The sequence below is a fragment of the Phaethon aethereus genome (assembly GCF_964289735.1).
Source record: "Phaethon aethereus genome assembly, chromosome: 19".
NCBI lineage: Eukaryota > Metazoa > Chordata > Aves > Phaethontiformes > Phaethontidae > Phaethon > Phaethon aethereus.
The window spans coordinates 186770-208782 of NC_138595.1; the positions used below are offsets into that span (position 1 = coordinate 186770).

At 42.1% G+C, this 22013-nt stretch overlaps 1 protein-coding gene across 1 annotated transcript in view; it reads right to left on the reverse strand.

Moving 5' to 3' along the window:
* The window catches only part of PITPNM3 (PITPNM family member 3), a gene marked incomplete at both ends in the record, with an annotated part of 148888 nt that overhangs the window by 72831 nt on the left and 54044 nt on the right, over positions 1–22013 (reverse strand). The window contains one exon of the mRNA XM_082008708.1: positions 17774–17881. Within this exon, the coding sequence (XP_081864834.1) occupies positions 17774–17881 (108 nt within the window). The remainder of the gene's footprint in view (positions 1–17773; positions 17882–22013) is intronic.

Genomic DNA, 22013 nt, shown 5'->3' on the forward strand with positions numbered 1-22013 from the left:
CTTTCATTTTCAGCTCCTCACCAGGGCAATTCACAAACTGTTGTTCCATCAAAGAATTTGGGTCACAACTGTTACCTGCTTTCAGCTTATTAGGGAAGAAGTATTATCTGCAGTAGCTCGCAGGGAGAGTAATTGTTGAGGCGAAGCAGCTATCAGTCATTACCTTGGGAAGACCCTATGAAGCTCTCAGGAATGTGAAAGCTAAAAGCAAAAACCAGGCCTCCCTGTCAAGAGCACAGACCAGCCTTCTGATGCGCTTGTATACACAATTCTATGAATTACAACATCACTGAAAAACAGTGAGTTTCATGAAGAAAACTCCTTCCATGACAGCTTTAAATGGCTGTGCAGATAGAAATTCTCCATCTCAAAAGAACAGCTCTTGATGGGAAGTGAAGCCACTTTCACTACAGAATTGAAAATCATTTTTATTTGGTATCTGTCAAAAACAGACAATTACTTTTTTTAAAGCTTTACTAATAAATTTCAACTTTGACTAAGTTTTTAACATCCAGATTTAAGTCTTTTGATATGCATTACTGTGCCTGTCCCACATTTTTCACTGCTTAAGAGAGAAGAATAAGAAGAGGTCAGGGAAAAAAAGAAACAAAAAACCATAAACACGAAGTCAAAACAAAAACACCAAAAAGGAAACATTTATTTTCAGACACTAAGCTGTATATACAAGTCAGTAAGTTCTAGATCCGCCCCATGTTTTCATGCATGTTTTCTAGTTCTTTTTCTGTAAAACACTCCCACGACATTCATGCCACCGCCTTGTTCAGGATATGGTGAATAACAACCACTTTGCAGGCACAGCACATACTGTTGAAGAGCAAGTGCAGCAAGCAAATGTGATAGAGGGTTTTTTTTTAATTGCAGTAGTTTTGGCTAGGATAGAGTTAAATTACTTCATAGTAGCTTGTACGGTGCTATGTTTTGGATTTATGACGAAAACAGCATTGATAATGTTTTTCAGCCACAGGTTCCTAGGCTTAGGTTCTGTTCTCATTTCCTCCTCCTCCTGAGTGAAATGTTCTCCAGCTTCAGGATACTCACCACAGCACAGACCACAATGCAAGTCTAAAGGCCCCTAAGTCACATTATGTTTCTCTTCACATAGTCATCCCTCAAGAGGTTCAAGGAATACGAACCTAGACTGAAAGGCAGACCTGGCATGTTTTAAATTACCCTTCTGAAGACCTGATGGGGAAAACTGGGGGGAAAAAAACTTGATGAGAAAATGTCGTGCCTGATTAACCTCTTGAGGGCATTCTACATCATCTGCGTAACTGTGGTCCTTGAAACCTAAACTACTAAAGGGCTGAGATGTCAGTCCTACATTTAGAGGCAAATTCATGAAGACAGCTTAGTTTATGAGGAGTCTTGCCAAATTCAAAAAACTCAATCAAAATAAATCATGCTAATGAAATTAAGGCAGTAGGAAGTCTCTTCTCTAAAGCAGTGTTAACTACACTCGTCAGAGGGGTCCGGATATTTTTATCACAGTAATTTCCACAGAATGTGCAAAAAAATGCCACTTCTCTGGCTTGGAATTAAAAGAAGATCTGCAATTACTCTGGTTGCATGCTACCAGCTGTTGCAATGCTATAAAAAAAAAAATCCATGAGCAGTTTTTGGGCAGTGTTGAAACTAGAATAGAATCCCCTTTTTACTTCCCCACAAAGGACTGGTCACCACACAAAGTAGCTGCAGCTAAAAACAAGATTCACAAAGTTACCTTTAGTGTCATGCTCTGCTAGAGAGTCATTACACATACATATATCTTCGCAGATCTGTGCTCCTGAGACGTCAGAGGGCATTTTGTACAACTCGCGTCTTTTGTTTTGCTCTCTCCTGGGATTACATTGCTAATGGCATCAGCATCAGAGGACAGCACAGCAGCACAGAGTTGTGTGCCTCAGCACCAGTGAGGTATTAGGGGGATCCTTCTTTGTCTTCTTCCCCACACATCCAGCCTTGGGAAGTTTAGCTACTGGAGTGCCAGTAGGCTTTATGGTATGCATGATTTTCTCTGTTCTAATCATCAGAACTCATTTAAAAACATAGCCATACTACTGGAACAATGTTCACGTTCCACTTTAGAACATGGTTTTTGCACCAGCAAGAATAATGTGAAATTTAACTTCTGAATAGAAAAATCTGTTTTGTTTTGGTTTTTTAATGCGATGGCAAATGTAACATTGGTGTGAGCACAAGAGGAAAGAAGGTAATATACCTACAGATGGTATGACTCACTGGGTAGGAATAGCAGCCAGGGAAACTCTAGGCCCAATGAAACTGATGAAGAACACATGCCGATTTCAGCATGTGGACCGGATCTTAATACAGGCTGAAAAAGGAAAAGGGAATCTGTGGAGGGATTGCAAGGAAATCAATACTCCCTGCAGCAGGACTCAGCTCTCAGCTAAAAAAATACCTTAGTGGCTGGTTTAAGCTTCCTCATTTTGCATGCATTTGCTGAGCTGTATTCTAGAACACAGAGCATCACAGAATTAAATGACAGCACTTGCAGAACGCTTGTAACCTGCCCTAGTATAAATTGCTACCATGGATGATTTGCAGAAATTCATTTCACTGCTTCACTCTAAAATCTGCTGCTAGAAGTAAATCTGTTCTTTATAAGAGTCATCTGATGTGTTTTAGAACGCTGTTGACTATTCTAGTTTCCATCCTTCCCTTCCACTGTTCACTCCATGAAGGAAAATTTTCTGTCCACCATTTTTCACATTATTAGGCAGTGGCAGATGCTATTGCAATAAATTTAATAGCAGCATAAACACTATAGTCAGCTATGTACAAACATCCTTTAGTTATTTATATGACTCTAGGAGGGCATGACAAGGAGAGGGAGATCCCTCTGATACTGGGGGGAAGGAAGAAAGAAGTTTGTTTATACAGAACATTCACTATGGACAAAATTAGGCAAAGGCAGCCTTCAGAAGAGAGAGAAACACTACAACAAGGTAAAAATCACTATACTGAAAGCAGAGTCGTGAGGATATAGAGATTTTTTATACTGAGTGTTTTGACTATTGCATAAATGTTGGAGAACCTTTTGAGATGCATGCCTGATGCAGCAAAGGAGACTGAATCAGTGAGCCAATGAAAGATGAAACCAGATGAAGAGCTCACTAAAAACATCTTCGTGTGCACCCAGTCTTGCACAGAAACACTAGTTTCCTGTAGGAGTTTAATGGATCCAACTCAACATAGCTCATAATTTCAGATACTATGGGTTAGTATCCACATCACAACTGACAAGTATCTTAAGAAAAAGTCTAAACCATTCAATGCAAAAAATTAACCATTCCCATTTAAGTGGAAAATGCTCATTCATAGCTAAGTTGGCATATCTGCAACATTTTCTCTTTATTCTCTTGACCTTGTAATCAGAGCTAACTTTTTTTAAAAAAAATTAGAAACGCAAAATTCAACAAAACAATTAAGACCCACATATAATTAGGCTGAAAAGAAATTAATTGATTCCATCTCTACAGGTTTTATACACAGGGAAGAATCAACTCAGAAGGAAATATATGTATTTCACATTATTATACAAGGAAATTACACAAACATATAAATTATACATGGAAAGAAAGCAAAGGAGAAAAAAATAATACACTCCAATCTTTCCTGAAAAAACTGACCTTAAAAATCAAATTAATAACTGCCTTCCTGCCATACTTTGCAGTTAACTCAGGGCTGACTGCTAGCACCTTGGTGGTTTTCCTTGCCAAAGGTGTATTTAACCATCACATAGGGAGCTGCAGGCTCTGTTTTACTCCTAACCAAGCACCACATGTACAGATTTAAACAGTGTACGAGCTTTATTATTAACTTGAGCCAAGATGAATGTTATTTTACAAGAAACAATAGATGGTTTCCAGACTACAAACTCTTTCTCCTTTTGCAAAAACATCTATCTGGAGAGTGATGTAGCTAAACTCTCCTCTTACACTTAGGATTTGTACCTACTTAGCAACAACTCAGTTGAAAGTTTGATTAAGACAAATCTCCTGAAGTTGATGAATTACTTCTCACTCATATTAATGTTTCTCCATAATACATGACTGGTTAGGCTCTTAATTGGACGGAAAGATAAAGCAATACTACTCCACAGCCAAACAGAGAACTGCTTATGCCCTATTAGACAATAAAATAGTAATTACTTTGTCATTCACTTCCCCTTCTCTACCTTCTACCACAGGGTGAGATTAGAGTAAATTTTTGGAACAGCTGTCAGCATAATTCTACCCTTCTGTCTGGTGTTGTCTTACCCTGTGCTGCATCACATTAGTCTAATCAGAGATTCAAGAGGTCTAGGACAAGGACAAAGGCATTTTCATAAGTGCTTCATGTTCCTGAATGCTGAATACAATTTATGGGAGCTCAGTGCACTTTGAAAAGCTAGCCCTTGTGGCCAGTCCACTCAAAACCAAACCAAACTTTCTCAGAACAGAAGAAGAATCACTGTCATCAAGTTATGTCTTTATAGCAGCCTTGTGCACACAAGACAACAGAAAAGATGAATTCCAAGTAGTGCAACAAAAGCTATCATGACTCGTAGGGTTTCAGAATTGCACCAAACACAAGGATACCCAACGTACTACCACGGAAGTAGCCAGTGACTGACCATCCTTCCATGTGTAAGTGTCTGCTAAAAGCTACTAGGGTAAATTCTGCTCTCTATTTTACTGCTCTAAGTCCAGTTTCTACAGCAGGGTAACTCTTTACAGTAGTCTTTGCAAAGGATCAAAAGGTACTTGCATCAAAAGGCACTGCAATTGAGAGATGGTCACTGCATATTTTCTAGAAGCATAAATATACATTAATAATGCTTGTTCCAAATTAGTGTGAAATACAACAGTATAATTGGACAACACTCTTAGTCATATGGTTTCATTTTAGGTGGTCCTGCAAGAAGCATGGAGTTGGACTTGATGATCCTTATGGGTTCCTTCCAACTTGAGATATTCCATGATTCTATGAATTAGCTTACTCCACAGAGTAACCAAAAACATTATTCTAGTCTTCCAGTTCTGTTCAGTGCCATGTGGACATTATAACAGCAGAACAGAGAGAGCAGTTGAGGATAGCAGGAAATTGCCACTGTCACCTCTTAGAAATGTGCTGCCTCACATATAAAACAGACTTTTTTTCCCTTTACGCTAGATAGAAAAAGAGGAGATCAAAAAGATATGATATCAGAAAGTTAAAAAAAGTAATTATCACTCAGCGATGTATTCAGTGTACTTAAGATCTCAGAATGTTTTTTTTTTAAAGGGGAGTTAAAGACTAGCTGGAATGGTGGGGAGTCATAGTGCACACCGTGAATGCAACAGAATTATGGTCTACCATTTATAAGCCACAGTCTTCAGAGAACAATTCTTTGTAAGTTTTAAGGTAAGATGCATGGAGCTTGTCATTTTAAAAAAATCAGTAGGAATTGTACAGCTCAATCCTAGGTTGTGCAGAAAGGGCAGGAATTGCAGGTTTCCATTCACTGACCTAATACAACTTGCCCAACAATAGCACCTCCCAGCTCCAAACCACTATCTTGTAATGGGCTAGATGTGAAGAATAAAAGTTTAGTCTAAACCAACAATTCAAATGAGTCCCAGAAAGAAAGTAATGTTACTGTTCAGCACTATTTTCCAGATAGACAATCAATGCATTAAAAGATTAAAAGATGTGAGTAACCTGGTTTTGTGCAATGGGACCAAGAAAGGCCTTTCACTCACCTGACACGAAAATTTCCAGTTGTGAAACCTGATCATGTCCATCTATTTTGCCGATTATCAGTAAAGCAATCCATCAGTCTGTATGTGTGGCATATGAAGCACAGGAAAAGTGAATTTCACAGGCATTTTACAGTCAGTTATGTTTAAAACAATTAAAAATTAAATTGCATTTCGTCAACTGCCTACCTGAGAATTCATCCTCATTTGAAGCATTTTAATGCAATTAGGTGGACTTGCAGAGTAAAATAGTAGCATATTGCTGACAAAATTGACTAATAGCTCTTAAAATTTAATTAGGGTCTATTAAATCAATAGTCATCCTTTGCGGCAAGCTGTATTGCAGAAATCACATTGTTATTTGTTTGCTTGCATGTTTACTTTATATGCTACAAAAATACCACTAATGCCAGCCCTGCACCCCCTTCTTTTTAAAGGCCTTTGTATTGCAGAGATACGGTTGCAAGCCCAGGGTATGCATCAGATTTTAGAATGTCTTCTTGGCTTCAGGCATGAGAAGCATATTGACAATTCCAATCCTACCAATTTAAGTATGCTGTGATTGGGGAACTAAAGGTGACTGCCTTAAGCCTGTTGTACAAGTTAAGTTTCAAAACAAAGAAAGTCAAGGTTCACTGGGGTTTTGCCTGTTTCACTTTTTTGTGTGCATTTGTGGGTTTTTTAATGTTTAAGTTCTGGAAAATGCAAAGGTATTAAAACTAAAACTATCCACAGAAATGTGACTTTTTTTTCCCCAGGAAGACTTCAAAAGAGACAAACCCACTGCAAAACAGCCAGACAAGTGTTTATGGAACCCTTCTAAAAGAAGGCCAAGTTCAAGCCCCCACTACGAGTCTGGTATAACTGGAATTTAAACCATTTTACAGAAAAGTTAAGTAATTGTACTGGGTTTACGTAGCAAGTTCTTGGTAGCAGGGGGCTACAGGGGTGCCTTCCATGAGAAGACAAAGGGAGCTGCCCCCATGTCCAACAGAGGCAGCTCCAGTTGGCTCCAGGATGGACCCACCACTGCCCAAAGCTGAGCCCATCAGTGATGCTGGTAGTGCCTCTGTGATAACATATTTAAGGGGAAAAAAGCACTGTGCAACAGCTATAAGAGAAAGAAGCGAGAAAATGGGAGAGAAGCAACTCTGCAGACACCAAAGTCAGTGAAAAAGGAGGGGGAGGAGGCGCCCCATGCTCCAGAGCAGAGATTCCTATGCAGCTCGTGGAGGGGACCATGATGACACAGGTTGTCCCCCTGCAGCCCATGGAGGACCCCATGCCAGAGCAGGTGTATGTGCCTTGAAGGAAGCTGCAACCCATGGAGAGCCCACACTGGAGCAGGCTCCTGGCAGGAACTGCAGCCCATGGAGAGGATCCCATGTTGGAGCAGGTTTCCTGGCAGGACCACTGGCCCATAGGGGAACCCACGCTGGAGCAGTCCTTTCCTGAATGACTGCACCCCGTGGAAAGGACCCATGCTGGAGCAGTTCTTGAAGAACTGCAGCCTGTGGGAAGGACCCACACTAGAATAGTTCATGAAGGATTATATCCCATGGGAGGGACCCCAATCTGGAGCAGGGGAAGAGGATGAGGAGGAAGGAGTGGCAGAGACAAAGTGTTATGAACTGACCACAACCCCCGCTCCCCATCCCCTTGCATTGCTAACTGTAGTAGAGTTGGGAATGAAGTCGAACCTGGGAAGAAGGGAAGAGTGGGGGGAAGGTGTTTTATTTCTCACTAGTCTACTCTGTTACAATTAATTGGCAATAAATTAAATTAATTTCCTGAAGTAAAGTTTTCCCTGTGATGGTAATTGGTAGGTAACCTCCGTGCCCTTATCTCAGCCCACAAGCTCTTCATTGTATTTTCTCCCCGTTCCACTGACAAGGAGGAGTGAGAGAGTGGCCTAGTAGAACAAAAAAAAAAAAAATTGTCTTTAAGATATAAATGTACTTCCCATAGCAAAGCATAGAATGATCAATCAAGAGAGAACAATGAAGTCTATAAATATCCCATATGAATTTATTTATTATTTATGGTTATTTCAGAATCCAGGATCTGAAACCAAATCCACTTCATCCAGCTGAGGGCAATGGAGGCTATTATCACCCATCCCTCTGGAACAGGTTTCGCCTCTCACAATGGACCACCTAACCCTGTAGACCTTCCTTTCACATGGCATATTACTCCACTTCAGTCTTGGAAACTCTTATTTGAGTATTCTGGATAATAGCCTGGTTGATTTCTCTCTTCAGTGGGCCAGACAACCACTTCACGCACTCATCAACAAAACATTGTGTGACTACAATGTTCTAATTCTCTACAGTCTTTTCATGATCTAGTCATCTTAGACATGAAGATCTTCTGAATTCTGTACAGGCAAAAAAGGCGATTGAGATGATAAAGGTACTCCAAAGGTTTCAAAAGACACAACCTACCTGAAAGGAGATCGCTATCCTCTTAGGTGTACCCTTGCACTAGAATCATCAATGAGATGACCATCTTATCATAAGGAGATGCACAGTTCACAATGAATTCATGTTCCCAAATTCCAGCCTCTGGGACCAGCTCCAGTTGTTCCTCTGTGCTACCAGGACACCTTCATTTTAAATAGCACTGCATATCCCAATGAATCAATGCAAGTTGTAAGTTTCCACAAACATATCCTCATAGACAGGGGTGAAGAAAACATATCCTCATAATTGGGGGTGAAGAAAGGTTAAAAAAAAAATCCCACATTTTCAAACACGTATAGTAGGTAACTCAAAGTATATGTCTCAATATGTTTGCGTATGAGCTGCATGGAAGACAACAGTGTGTCAGATGAGATGAAAGAAAAGAAGGAAGAAGTCTTGACTACCAAACTCCTGCCTAGGACACAAAACTACTCTGCACCGAGTGTAGACACATTAATTTCACTTAACTTGGACCAACTTTAAAGCAGAGGAGCTTCAGGCACCTGAAGAAGAATGAAACAAATCAAACAGAAGGTAATCAGTGATTAAACCACTGCACTTAAGCAGGAACTGCTTAAAAACACACACATGCAAAATCAGTTGTCACAAGAGGTAAGTATTAGTCATTCTGATTTTCACCAGCTTTTCAGTTAGACCATATTAAAAGGCAACAGAGCACTCACTACATTCTTGCCAGCCTAAAAAGTAGTATTTTGTGAGGTATGCCAAGCATTGACTGTACAGTTAGAAAACAAGGGTCTGATTATTAATAGAGTAGCCACTATTCAGTCGTGATCCATTTTCCTTTTACTGCCATTAATTACAAATAATGTCTGTCAGGTTCACGAGTGTTTCATCAATAAGGAGCCAAATGTTATGTTTTGTCTTATGTGCAATAATATATACCATAGTTACTTTACTGGGACTCCATGAAGTAACCAAGCACAGAATCTGGCTCTTTAACAGAGTAGCTAGGGGTTGTCTCTGGAATAGAAATTTGCAGAATGATACTGCTGTAACCAGGGCCATAAATACACCAGTTCTCAAACAGAACAAAAGCATCTTTCCTCCGGTTCAATAACAGCCACACCTATCAAAGCAGATTTACTTCCATAAACAAGATGATAGTTTAGACTCCATAGATGCTGAAGTCAAAGAATCATAGAACCTCTGGGTTGAAAGGGACCTTTTAAGATCATCTAGTCCAACTGCCCTGCAATCAGCAGGGACATCTTCAACTAGACCAGGGTGCTCAGAGCCCCATCCATCCTGACCTGGAATGTTTCCAGGGATGGAGCATCTACCACCTCTCTGGCCAACCTGTGCAAAATTTCTTGCTTCTACCTGGTCTAAATCTACCCTCTTGTAGTTTAAAACCACTACCCTTGTCCTATCACAACAGGCCCTGCAAAAAAAGTCTGTCCTCATCTTTCTTATAGGCCCCCTTTAAGTACTGGAAGGCTGCAATAAGGTCTTCTCGGAGTCTTCTCTTCTCCAGGCTGGGCAACCCCAACTCTCTCAGCCTGTCCTCACAGCAGAGGTGTTCCACCCCTCTGATCATTTTTGTGGCCTCCTCTGGCTCTGCTCCAACAGGTCCCTGTCTTTCTTGTGCTGAGGGCTCCAGAGCTGGACACAGTGCTCCAGGTGGGGTCTCACCATAAGCTCCTTGCTGGCACATCCAGCTAAGAGCTAGTCAGTGTCAAAAAGAATTAATTATTTGGAGTTGGACAGGGAGTGTGGGGCCACAGGTCAAAGGGAGGAAGTCTAAGAGTTGGCAATGTGAATCACAGAATAATTAAGGTTGGAAAGGACCTTCAAGATCATCAAGTCCAGCCAGCAACCCAACACCACCATGCCCCCTAAACCATGTCCTGAAGCGCCACATCCACACGTTTTTTGAACACTTCCAGGGATGGCGACTCCAACACCGCCCTGGGCAGCCTGTTCCAATGCTTGACCACTCTCCCAGTAAAGAAATTTTTCCTAATATCCAATCTAAACCTCCCCTGGCGCAACTTGAGGCCATTTCCTCTCGTCCTATCACTAGTTACTTGAGAGAAGAGACCAACACTCACCTCACTACAACCCCCTTTCAGGTAGCTGCAGAGAGCGATGAGGGCTCCCCTCAGCCTCCTCTTCTCCAGGCTGAACAACCCCAGTTCCCTCAGCCACTCCTCATAAGACTCATGCTCCAGAACCCTCACCAGCTTCGTTGCCCTTCTCTGGACACGCTCCAGCACCTCAACATCCTTCTTGTAGTGAGGGGCCCAACACTGAACACAGGATTTGAGCTGCGGCCTCACCAGTGCCAAGCACAGGGGCACAATCACTTCCCTACTCCTGCTGGCCACACTATTCCTGATACAGGCCAGGACGCTGTTGGCCTTCTTGGCCACCTGGGCACACTGCTGACTAATGTTCAGCCGGCTGTCAACCAGCACCCCCAGCTCCTTTTCTGCCGGGCAGCTCTCCAGCCACTCCTCCCCAAGCCTGTAGCGTTGCATGGGGTTGTTGTGACCGAAGGGCAGGACCCAGCACTTGGCCTTATTAAACCTCATACACTTGACCTCCGCCCATTGATTCAGCCTGTCCAGATCCCTCTGCAGAGCCCTCGTTTTTTTTGCAGATCAACACTCCCACAACAACTTGGTGTCATCTGCAAACTTACTGAGGGAGCGCTCAATCCCCTCGCCCAGATCATCAATATTGACCAAGACCAACCCCAGAACCATGCCCTGGGGAACACCGCTTGTGACCAGCCGCCATCCAGATTTAACTCCATTCACCACAACTCTCCGGGCTCGGCCGTCCAGCCAGTTCTTTATCCAGCGAAGAGTACACCTGTCTAAGCCACAAGCTGCCAGTTTCTCCAGGAGAATGCTGTGGGAGACGTTGTCAAAAGGCTTTACTAAAGTCCAGGTAGACAACATCCACAGCCTTTCCCTCATCCACTAGGCGGGTCACCTGGTCATAGAAGGAGATCAGGTTGGTCAAGCAGGACCTGCCTTTCATGAACCCATGCTGGCTGGGCCTAATCCCTTGGTTGTCCTTCACGTGCCCCGTGAGCACTCTCAAGATGATCTGCTCCATGATCTTCCCTGGCACGGAGGTCAGGCTGACAGGCCTGTAGTTCCCGGGATCCTCCTTCCAGCCTTTCTTGTAGACGGGCGTCACATTGGCAAGCCTCCAGTCGCCTGGGACCTCCCCTGTTAACCAGAACCGCTGATAAATGATGGAGAGTGGCTTGGCAAGTTCCTCCACCAGCTCCCTCGGTACTCTTGGGTGGATCCCATCAGGCCTCATAGACTTGTGAGTGTCCAGGTGGCATAGCAGGTCCTTAACTGCTTCCTCCTGGATTATGGGGAGTTTATTCTGCTCTCCATCCCTGTCTTTCAGCTCAGAGGGCTGAATACCCTGAGTAGGCTGAATATCCCTTCCAGCTCAGGGGGCTGAATGCTTCTCCGCTTGTTTCTTAGAGGTCACAAAATGACCTCAGGTGGTTATAACTGTTGGCATTCATGCAGCTAAAATTTTAACTGGTATTCCAGATGCTCAGGTCTCTGTATCACTTGGCCAGGCCGCAAGAACACATTAAAATCATATTCATCAGTGCCTGCAGCAAATATGCGTAAGCAAGTAGATACTCCCATGCATCTCCAATAAATTCTTTATGAACCAGAAGAGCAATAAAACTTGACTGCTTTCCAAATGAGCTCTTAATCATCATACGTTACGTAAAACATTGGAGGTCAACATAGGTCCCGCCATACAACATAGTCTTTTGAAGGGATAAAGCCAGACAGATTTATTTTTGCTTTTTGAACTGAAGTCAAGGTTCCCTTATTAGTCTTAGGTAATTCCATAGCTCTATTGCAGTATAACTTTGAGAAGGTTCAGAACAAGAAAAGTGATGTATTGGCACTTTATCCCCAAGTGTGTTTGCCCTCAGATATTAAGTACATCTTCTGATGAAAGACAGAAACTGTGTGCTCCTGAGAACCACGCGTGGTGCAAGAACAGAGAGTCAAAAGAATCGGCAATTGCACACAGCGATTTTCAGATGTTAGCTAATTCTATCACATCTTACAAAGATGTATCTTCTTTTCCTTAGAAGAAATAATGACCAAAACAAGAACATGCAAATTACCTATTATCCCACAACTACACCACAAAATCACATTACTGCAAATATGCTGCTATTGTGATTTTAATACATAATCTAAAATAGACTATTTCAACCTTTCTACTCACACATCCATCTATCTTTCTGGAGATCATCTTCACATCTCTCTCAATTTCTAAGGGAAGCTTTCGTAGGAAAAAGCTATTCACAGACAAGAAAGATGCAGAAGCACCTTCCATTCACTGCCAGGCAAACTTTCCTTCAGGGACTCTCCCACCATTGTTAAAGACAAGAGCTCTCTTTCTACCCATGTCAAGGTCGGTAAGCAAACCTGTTACACATACAATGCATTCCTATCACATCACCAAGTAATTAAAAACAGTATGACAGGACAAATAGACAAAGGAGATCCATAAAGATTGCATTAAGATGTCACGCTTGGCATTTGCTAAATTCTGAAATCTTGGCTTTGCAAACTTAGTTCTGGGATATTCGGCAACTGTAATGAAGTATAGCCTGTCCTGACCTTCTGGTGTGTTGGGGTCCTGGTGCTTCAGTGAAGGGCTGAAAGTGAGATCTCCTATGTCAGCCAGCCAACTGAATAGATACGCTGTTTTCAGATCCAAACTCCTGTGCAGTACGCAAGGGACAACACAGTCCCAAAACTCACGTGCATCATAAAAGCTACAAATGACCTTGGAAATCCACTGCTCTCAAGGTTTCCAAGGTTGTTTTTGTTTTATAAAAAGCACAGAGCTAAACAGCAATGAACAATTAAGCCTCTGGGCAAGAGGAAGAGTCCAGTGTCCCTCAAAAGGCAAGTCAGTCTCCTTGGGAAAGACTGGTTGTGCTAAAAAATGCTACTCACAGAAGAAACAGATGGAAGAAATAATAGAAAGGAATGGAGAGTAGCAGCACAAGTAACAAGACAACACCATCTTCAGTGAACTGACAGTTTGGATACCTTCAGCACAGTTTTCAGACAATTTTTTTTCTGCAAAGAAATTTCTTCATTTTATACATTCAAGCTGTTTGTGCTTGCATCTTGCTTGCTCTCTCTTGCAGAAGAGACACAATCAGCAGTTAGAAGGTAGCAGAGAGCTCAGCAAGTAAAACATCCCTACCAATTAACTGCAATATGTAGTGATAATGACTGAACCGAGAGACTGCAGTCCCTCAACATTAAAGCCATTCAGAGGCTTAAACACTTTTGTTTCACAAACAAAATTTGGAGAAAACAAACAGCAAATAGGAAATGCTAAAAAGACCACTCCATTTCAACACTGCTACCTTTACCACCCTGCCATGATCAGTCAGTCCTGACATGGTTGGAGTACTTTGCTATACCAAGAAATAGCAGCAAGAGTACAGCCTGCTGTCAAAGGAACATTACTGTGGTCATGAAAAGGAGGCATAACTTTGTTGATTAGCTTGACTGCTTATGCGATCATTACACAAGCACCTTAGCGATTGTGAAATTCTTCCGCAATTGTACCAAGGTCAACTATAAGTGGAATTCTGTTCTTTTTCTTGCTGCCGACACTTGCGGTATATATAGCTGGTGTATAGAAGACCTTTCTCCTTTCCAGACACCTTCTACATCGTCTGTCAGTGAAAGAAGGCAGTACAAGAAAAGCAAAGTCTAGCAGCCTTTGCCTAAAAGAAACCTCCCTGGCATTTCTGGTAAGAGGGCCAGGAATCAGAGTTGTCCAGCAATGGTTGTTGGCTCACTGAGGACAGGCAGAAAACCAGAGAGCCACAGACAAAATCAGAAACTCAACACAAGAAAAGCCATAAAGTTTGCATGTTTTATTACATCTGATGCCAAAAAAAGAGGCCTGAAGTTGCAATGTAGCTTGCACAAATTTATGCACAGGAGCTCAGTATGTGTCAACGGTCCAGAAAATGCCAGCTGCTTCTGCTCACCAGTTAGGAAGGCAGAGGTGAATAAAGTTACTAGCTTGGATTGAATGACATTTTTAGCGTAACAAGTATTTCCCTGGTTTGCCAGTGAAAATGTACAGTAACCTAATTTCCTGCTATAAATTCAAGTAATGAAATATAAAGCATATATTGAATTCAAAGTATACGAATAGTCTTTTCAGTATTTGCAAAGATTTCTACACCTCACTTTCACTGAGCTATGTCAAGAGTACAAAAACAAATCAACAACTTCAACCCTACAAACATTAACAATATATACCTAAAATAAGGATATGAACTCAAGATAGCTGGAGGAAATGCAAAGCACTGAAATCCAACAGGTTGAATCTGTTCCTAGTGCTCAGTACATGCAATTTTCTTTAATGTAACAAACAGATACTTTGCACCAGGAGTCAATTTAAATGCATGACTATGATGTGTGAAGATGCTTTTGTTCCACAACAGGGAAGGCATCTGCATCAACATAATTTATAGAGCTGTACAAGTTTTTAATTCAGCTTGATTGCTGTTTGTGTTATTTTCTGAAATGAAAACTTAACAAATTTAAATGCTGCTGCCAGTTTTCCCCCAAAGACTTATTTCTACCTCTGATGAGAAAGATTGTACTGGTCAAGTGCTCTCAGTCATACTTACTGACAATCAATGACTGAATTAAACTCTATGCTTGCCATTTATGAAGTTCCTGAGGACCTTGTCTCACATTAGAACTGTAGCATTACTTAAATAAGTAGCGTACAGTGGGTCTTCAGCTCTGCCCAGAGCATACTGCATCTTCTCATACATCTTCATTTGTTGAAAGAGCCCATAGTTATGTACCTTATTAATCAATTTATTAAACCATGAAAAAGAACCAGTGCTCTGCTCTTTGCACAGGCACCTAGCAGAACCACTGGTCCTAGAGACCGACTGAGCTGTCACAAAGCTCTCTGCAACCAATGCCAATGAACTCATCATTCTCTGAGAGCCGTAAGTAAACCCAGCTGTGGAGAGGTTTCCCTGAATCAGCAGACCATACTCCTCACATCTTTCTTTGAAAGAGTGAAGTACCCTGGGAAAGAAGCCATATAGGACATCTTTCTCTCTTCTACATCATGTTTTTAAAGAGAGAATCCGGCATTACCTGAACTGTTATTTTTTTTTACTATAAACAATTGGGCTAAGGCTGAAACATCTTCCAACTGTGGCACAGAAGACAACATAGTCTTCCTTCCCTCTTTGCCTTTATCATTTGTAGCTGATGGCTGCTAATCACAGGCTTCTCTAAAACTGCTGCATCAGTAACATTGTTCAGTCTTGTTAAGCTATAACAAAAGCACTGTACAATTATCTGCACTAACAACAGTGCAATACAACCTATTGGCATTTGGCAGATAATTCCATGAAGATAACAGATGAGCACATGTAAGGAAAAAAAGAAAGAAATAATAATTTTTTTTAAAAAGCAACAAGTAATCAATAGGACTAAATCTGAGAGTATAAGCTGGCAGAGGAAAGAAGGAAATGCACATAATTGCCCCACCTATTTAGAAATCTTATGTATTTAGCAGGGGTGCATCAGGGAAAATTTCTAACTGGCAGTTAGAACTCTACTTTCTTTTGCATTACTGAAGCAGTGAAATCACATTCTGGCATAATGAGATATGGTACAAGCAATACTGGCTCAGACTTGTGCGAGCCCAGTCGCTAATGACTTCAGTCCTTGCTTGACATCTCTATTCAAGAACAGTCAAAATCAGCACAATGAACCATGACCTAAAAGCCACAGTACACTTGCAGCATACCTGAAAAAGTGTCAGAATGTAAATGCGTCTTACACATAGGTCAATTCATCAAATGCTTTGAGTTAGGTACACTGGCTCTAAAGCCTCTTCTAACAGCTGTGTGTGAACAGAAATGACGTAAAAGAGGAGAATGGGTAAGAATTCTTTCTTTTACAAAACATCACAGAGAATTAGATTAAATGAAAATAGAAACCCTTTGTATGAAGATGGATGGACCATACCTCAGGGAACTATTTCATTTGTTTCTGCACAGATCTTCCATGCAATCCTGCGTCTCACATTTCCTTTGCTGCAGCTATTCAACTGCATAATGCAACAATAAACCTTTTACCAGCCTCGTTTCTTAACAGCAGAAACCCTTAAAAACAGTCTCTTGCAACTCTTCCTTAGTGCCCAACACAAAGGGCACTATGAAAAAAACCAAACAAAACCACCCTCATATAATGGGTGCTAAGATAAAAATAAGCACTCTAAATCTTTGCCATACCTGGAAGAAATAAAGAAATATCTGCAAGAATGCAAGGATGGCTGGTTCTTGGCAAGTCATTTAGATGACTAACTCATATTTGATGCAATACTGTATTAATTTTTCTTGCAACTCTGTAGCAGAGAAAATGGCATATTTACAACACATACAGTATCTTTTACAAATTGCCATTGAATCTCTGACTCCAAATGAAGTTACCAAGCAACATGAGGCCTTGATATCATTGTTAAGAGCAAATGCAAAACAGAGAAGTTTTTTCTTCTTTAATCACCTATTTAACAACTGTAAATACACTGTGTGTATTGTGTCTACCTGTCACTTAAATACTATCAAAATAAATCATAGTAGGTAATCAAGAAGCTTGATAAATATTACTTTTATATACCTGTATCCTAAAATAGAACTGTCCATAGCTATCTTCAGGATAGACTACATGTAGCAACTCCATAAAGAAAAGCCTCCTGAATAGACTCTTAAAATGGACAAATCCTAAAAATTCTTTTAAAAGCTAGACTAACTAACAATTACACAAAAATAACACCATTATACATAAGCTCCATACCACCAATGTATAAGGAAGTTAGGTCCTTCTTTCTCCCTAAAGTCAATGAGGTAATTTTAATTTTCAAATGACTAGGCATTTTAGGAACGAAAGTAACAATTTAAAGAAAGACTGCTCAGTCCTTTGTCCTAGGTCCCAGATTCTCACTGGTGTATCAGTGCCCATTTCCCACTCATTTCAACGGCACATAGTTACCTAAATGTTTCCCTAAAACTGGCCCTAAATACTCCTGAAAGTATGTGTCCCCTTGAAAATTCCAGATAATTTGCTGACTTTAAGGAGCAAAATAACCCAGTGATAATGAACAAAAAGTCTCATATATGTTGATTACAGGAAACATGCAAAACATAAGTTGTGGTCTTATAATCTATTTCATAGCTATTGAGCTGAGTCCAACATTGACTTCCCACTGAAGTCAATACATTTGTATTATCTGGCCTGCCAGAGAAGAAGTTTCCTCCTGAAAGAGATCATTGAAACTCATTTCCACACACTAAAATTCTACTTACATGTCTATGTGAATCTTTTAACTATGGGATGCTGTAAATGATATTTCTGTTGAGTATTTACATAATATCTGACAACTAATGGCTTCAGTAGCCAGATTTTCTTGTTAACTTTAAATTAATATATAAGGCAAGCTAAACATTACCTTGATTTTCTTCCAGCTTCCCAATTGTTTCTATCTGCTCAACAAGGTCGTTTGAGTTCCACTGGCTCATGCCTATAAGAATGGCACTTTTTCCTTCCACCATATCTTCTGTAGGAGGAAAAAGGAAAACAGAGTAAGTTGCAGTGATGAACAAGACAAAAAAAAAAACAGGGTGAGAACTAGTAATTGAGAGAGAAATAAACACTCATCATGGTGCGTAATGGGAATATATAACAGATTAGCACATGCAGGACTCTCCAGGAAAGCTTCTTGCTTACTGATATGCCCTCCAGCATACCTACATGTTTCCTATATTGTGTGCAGGGACACCATGGAAAAGAAAGGACTGCCTGAATCTTTGCTCTTACCTTCAGCAGTCACTTAAAAACAAAGTTTATAATAAATCACTTTGAGTCTTTAATATCAAGTAACAGAATTAGTCAGAATTGTTGCCCCCCCCCCTTGGAAAAAAATTGTAATTTTTTTAAACTTTTTTTTTTTTTACTTTTACTTCAGAACATTCAAAAGGCAGAGCAGAGGGAAGAATGGACACACAGACCAGTTTAAGGCTTTTCAAAGCATGTTTTTCCCCCTTTTATCAAAGCCACCTGTGCTACACAAAGCTTTAAATTTTAATTCAAGGACACAGAGACTTAATGGAATGGCACCAAGCCCATCCATCTCTCTTATTGGGATCCTATCCAGGGAGGGGCGTGGGAAAAGCTGAAAGCACAAAACACAACCATAGATATTCTCTCAAAAAAAAAAAAAAACAAACCCAAAAAAACCCCAAAAACCAAACAGGCCTAGAAGCTGTAGGAAAACATTTTCCTTCAATTTAATAGCTGTTTGGCAAGAAGGGTGCATTAATCCTTTCTGAATACATTTACTAAAAGCATTTCAGCCTGGCTGTATACAGCCCAGAAAGGTCTTTGTACCTAGGGTGAGTACACACACACAAATCACAGTCCTTTACTTGTTAAGGCAGATTCAGAGAATGGGTCAAATTCTGCCCTCTCTTACTGCCTTTTGTAGAGAGAAGGGCTCTATTATGGGAATAAACACAGAAGAACTTGGCCAGAACATTTCTGGCTAAAATGACCCACATTTTCAAACAAAAAGAAATGTTTGTTGGCAACCAGGCCTTGCAGTGGGCCTCTAAGTGATTTTAAAATTTATGTTCTTCCATGCTCTTTCCTATGTACCTCTCTCATTTAGAGACGCCTTGGTACTGAGGAGGAGGAAAACAGATCTGTATAAAGGCTTTTAAATCGCTTCATAGTCATCACCATATCTTATCTCCCCGCAAGCCCTAACTTTTAGAAACAAACACTCATAAAGGTCAGTTGTCAGATTTACCAGAGAAGCTGTATCCAGCAAAGCTCGTACTGAACTTGATGCAATCTCCACTGCTCCCCAAGGCAAAGAAAATCAACCACTTAGAATACCATTTTGCTCAGGTTTTTGCCACTTTCTCTCACAAAGGCTGATTTATTTGAAGTTCTGTATGGAGGGAGTGAACAATCCATGAGGTGGCTCTGGAGCACCCTGACACGCTGGCTGAAGGCAGCTTGGTGGCACCCTGCCACAGCCACTGCAGATGGACTGAGCCACCCCAAGGACATTCTGCACCTCCTGTGACCAAGTCAGCAACTGAAACCCCCGCCTAAAGCTCAGGCGCAGCTGGCCCACTGTGGGACCAGCTCCTTCTGCGTTAACTGTTACCATGAAGTGAAACGAGGGAAGGCAAGACGAGGCAATTAAGGTCCTTGGTGTCAACGCAGAGGAGGCAGCTCTTTTAGTCTTCTTCGTCAGTGTGCCTCCTAAAAGACCTGCTTCATCCAGCAGGAAGAGGCTGGACAGCCTTTCAGCAGTATTTTAGACAGCCGGCTTTGAGGTAAGGATCTGCTCCAGTACTGGCTTTAGCACTTAGGCATTGTATCAAAAGGATGCTGAAGAACTGTCTCTTGCAGAGAAACAGGCCTCCAAAATTGTTTGAGCATTTAGATCTAGTATTTTCTTCTTGCTTTTGCTGTTACATCATTTACCAAGCCAGGCATTCCAGATGGCCTTACTGTTTAGCAGAAAGATGAAATAAGATTAGAGGTCAGACTCTGTTTCTCATTTCTATTGGCTTTCTGAGTTGGACAGAAAATATTAAATGTGGTCTGGAATACAATAGTATTTAGTCCCAGGCACCGGTGCCTAGTGCACTCCAGACCCTGTCCCTATGCCCATTCAGAGGGGAGGATGTGGATCACTCCCAGCCTTCCTATCAGTTTTAGGACCCCCTTTCCCCTCACAGTCTAAAGAAAACAGTCAAGTTCCTGACCAACTTTGCTCCCTCTACTTAGCGAGCTTACTAACTACCCAGGCATGAACTTCCTTTATAAATACACGTGTGCTTTCCAAACTGGAGTTCTGCCACACCTCTTTCTCCAGACTAAATAATAAGGAAAGACAACCCTTAAGGACAAGCATGAGAAACTAACCTAGTGCAACTGCACAACGGTACAGAATACCCACATTCAAACACTTGTGGTCTGGTGGACAGCTATGATGTTCATCAGTATCAACTGCTCCCACAAGCATTAACCACCTCTGAACATTCTCTGTCTCACCTCATCATCTGCTGGCACTCTGAATTGGGTGACGTCTTCAAGTGGCACTGTTCCCAATTGTTTCAAAGCAGACTAACAAGGACTCACGAAGAGTACAAGGATCTCGTTAGGTCAAGCAGGGACAAAATTAAAAAGGCAAAAGCCCAGCTAGAGCTCAGTCTGGCCACAGTCGTAAAGGATAACAAAAAATGTTTTTACAAATATATTAACAACAAAAAGAGAGGCAAGGAGAATCTCCATCCCCTACTGGATATGGCGGAGAACATTGTCTCCAAGGACAAGGACAAGGCTGAGGTACTTAATGCCTTCTTTGCCTCAGTCTTTAATAGCCAGTCCAGGTATCCACAGGGTATTCAGCCCCCTGAGCTGGAAGACGGGGATGGAGAGCACAATGTACTCCTCATAATCCAGGAGGAAGCAGTCAAGGACATGATAAACCACCTGGACACCAACAAGTCTATGGGGCCTGATGGGATCCACCCAAGAGTACCGAGGGAGCTGGCGGAGGAGCTTGCCAAGCCACTCTCCATCATTTATCAGCAGTCCTGGTTAACAGGGGAGATCCCAGAAGACTGGAGGCTTGCCAATGTGACACCTGTCTACAAGAAAGGCCGGAAGGAGGATCCTGGGAACTACAGGCCTGTCAGCCTGACCTCTGTACCGGAGAAGATTATGGAGCGGTTGGTCTTGAGAGTGCTCACAGGGCATCTGCAGGACAACCAAGGGATCAGGCCCAGCCAGCATGGGTTCATGAAAGGCAGGTCCTGCTTGACCAACCTGATCTCCTTCTATGACCAGGTGACCCGCCTAGTGGATGAGGGAAAGACTGTGGACGTTGTCTACCTGGACTTTAGTAAAGCCTTTGACAGCGTCTCCCACAGCATTCTCCTGGAGAAACTGGCGGCTCGTGGCTTAGACAGGTTTACTCTTCACTGGGTGAGGAACTGGCTGGATGGCCAAGCCCAGAGAGTTGTGCTGAACGGCGTTAAATCCGGCTGGCGGCCAGTCACAAGCGGTGTTCCCCAGGGCTCGGTTCTGGGGCCGGTCTTGTTCAATATCTTTATTGATGATCTGGATGAGGGAATCGAGTGCTCCCTCAGTAAGTCTGCACCAAGTTGGGCGGGAGTGTTGATCTGCTGGAGGGTAGAAGGGCTCTGCAGAGGGATCTGGACAGGCTGGATCGATGGGCAGAGGCCAACTGTATGAGGTTTAATAAGGCCAAGTGCCGGGTCCTGCACTTCGGCCACAACAACCCCATGCAACGCTACAGGCTTGGGCAGGAGTGGCTAGAGAGCAGCCCGGCAGAAAGGGACCTGGGTGTGGTGGTTGACAGCTGGCTGAGCATGAGCCGGCAGTGTGCTCAGGTGGCCAAGAAGGCCAACAGTGTCCTGGTCTGTATCAGGAATAGTGTGGCCAGCAGGAGTAGGGAAATGATTGTGCCCCTGTACTCGGCACTGGTGAGGCCGCAGCTCAAATCCTGTGTTCAGTGTTGGGCCCCTCACTACAAGAAGGATGTTGAGGTGCTGGAGCGTGTCCAGAGAAGGGCAACAAAGCTGGCAAGGGGTCTGGAGCACAAGTCTGATGAGGAGTGGCTGAGGGAACTGGGGTTGTTTAGTCTG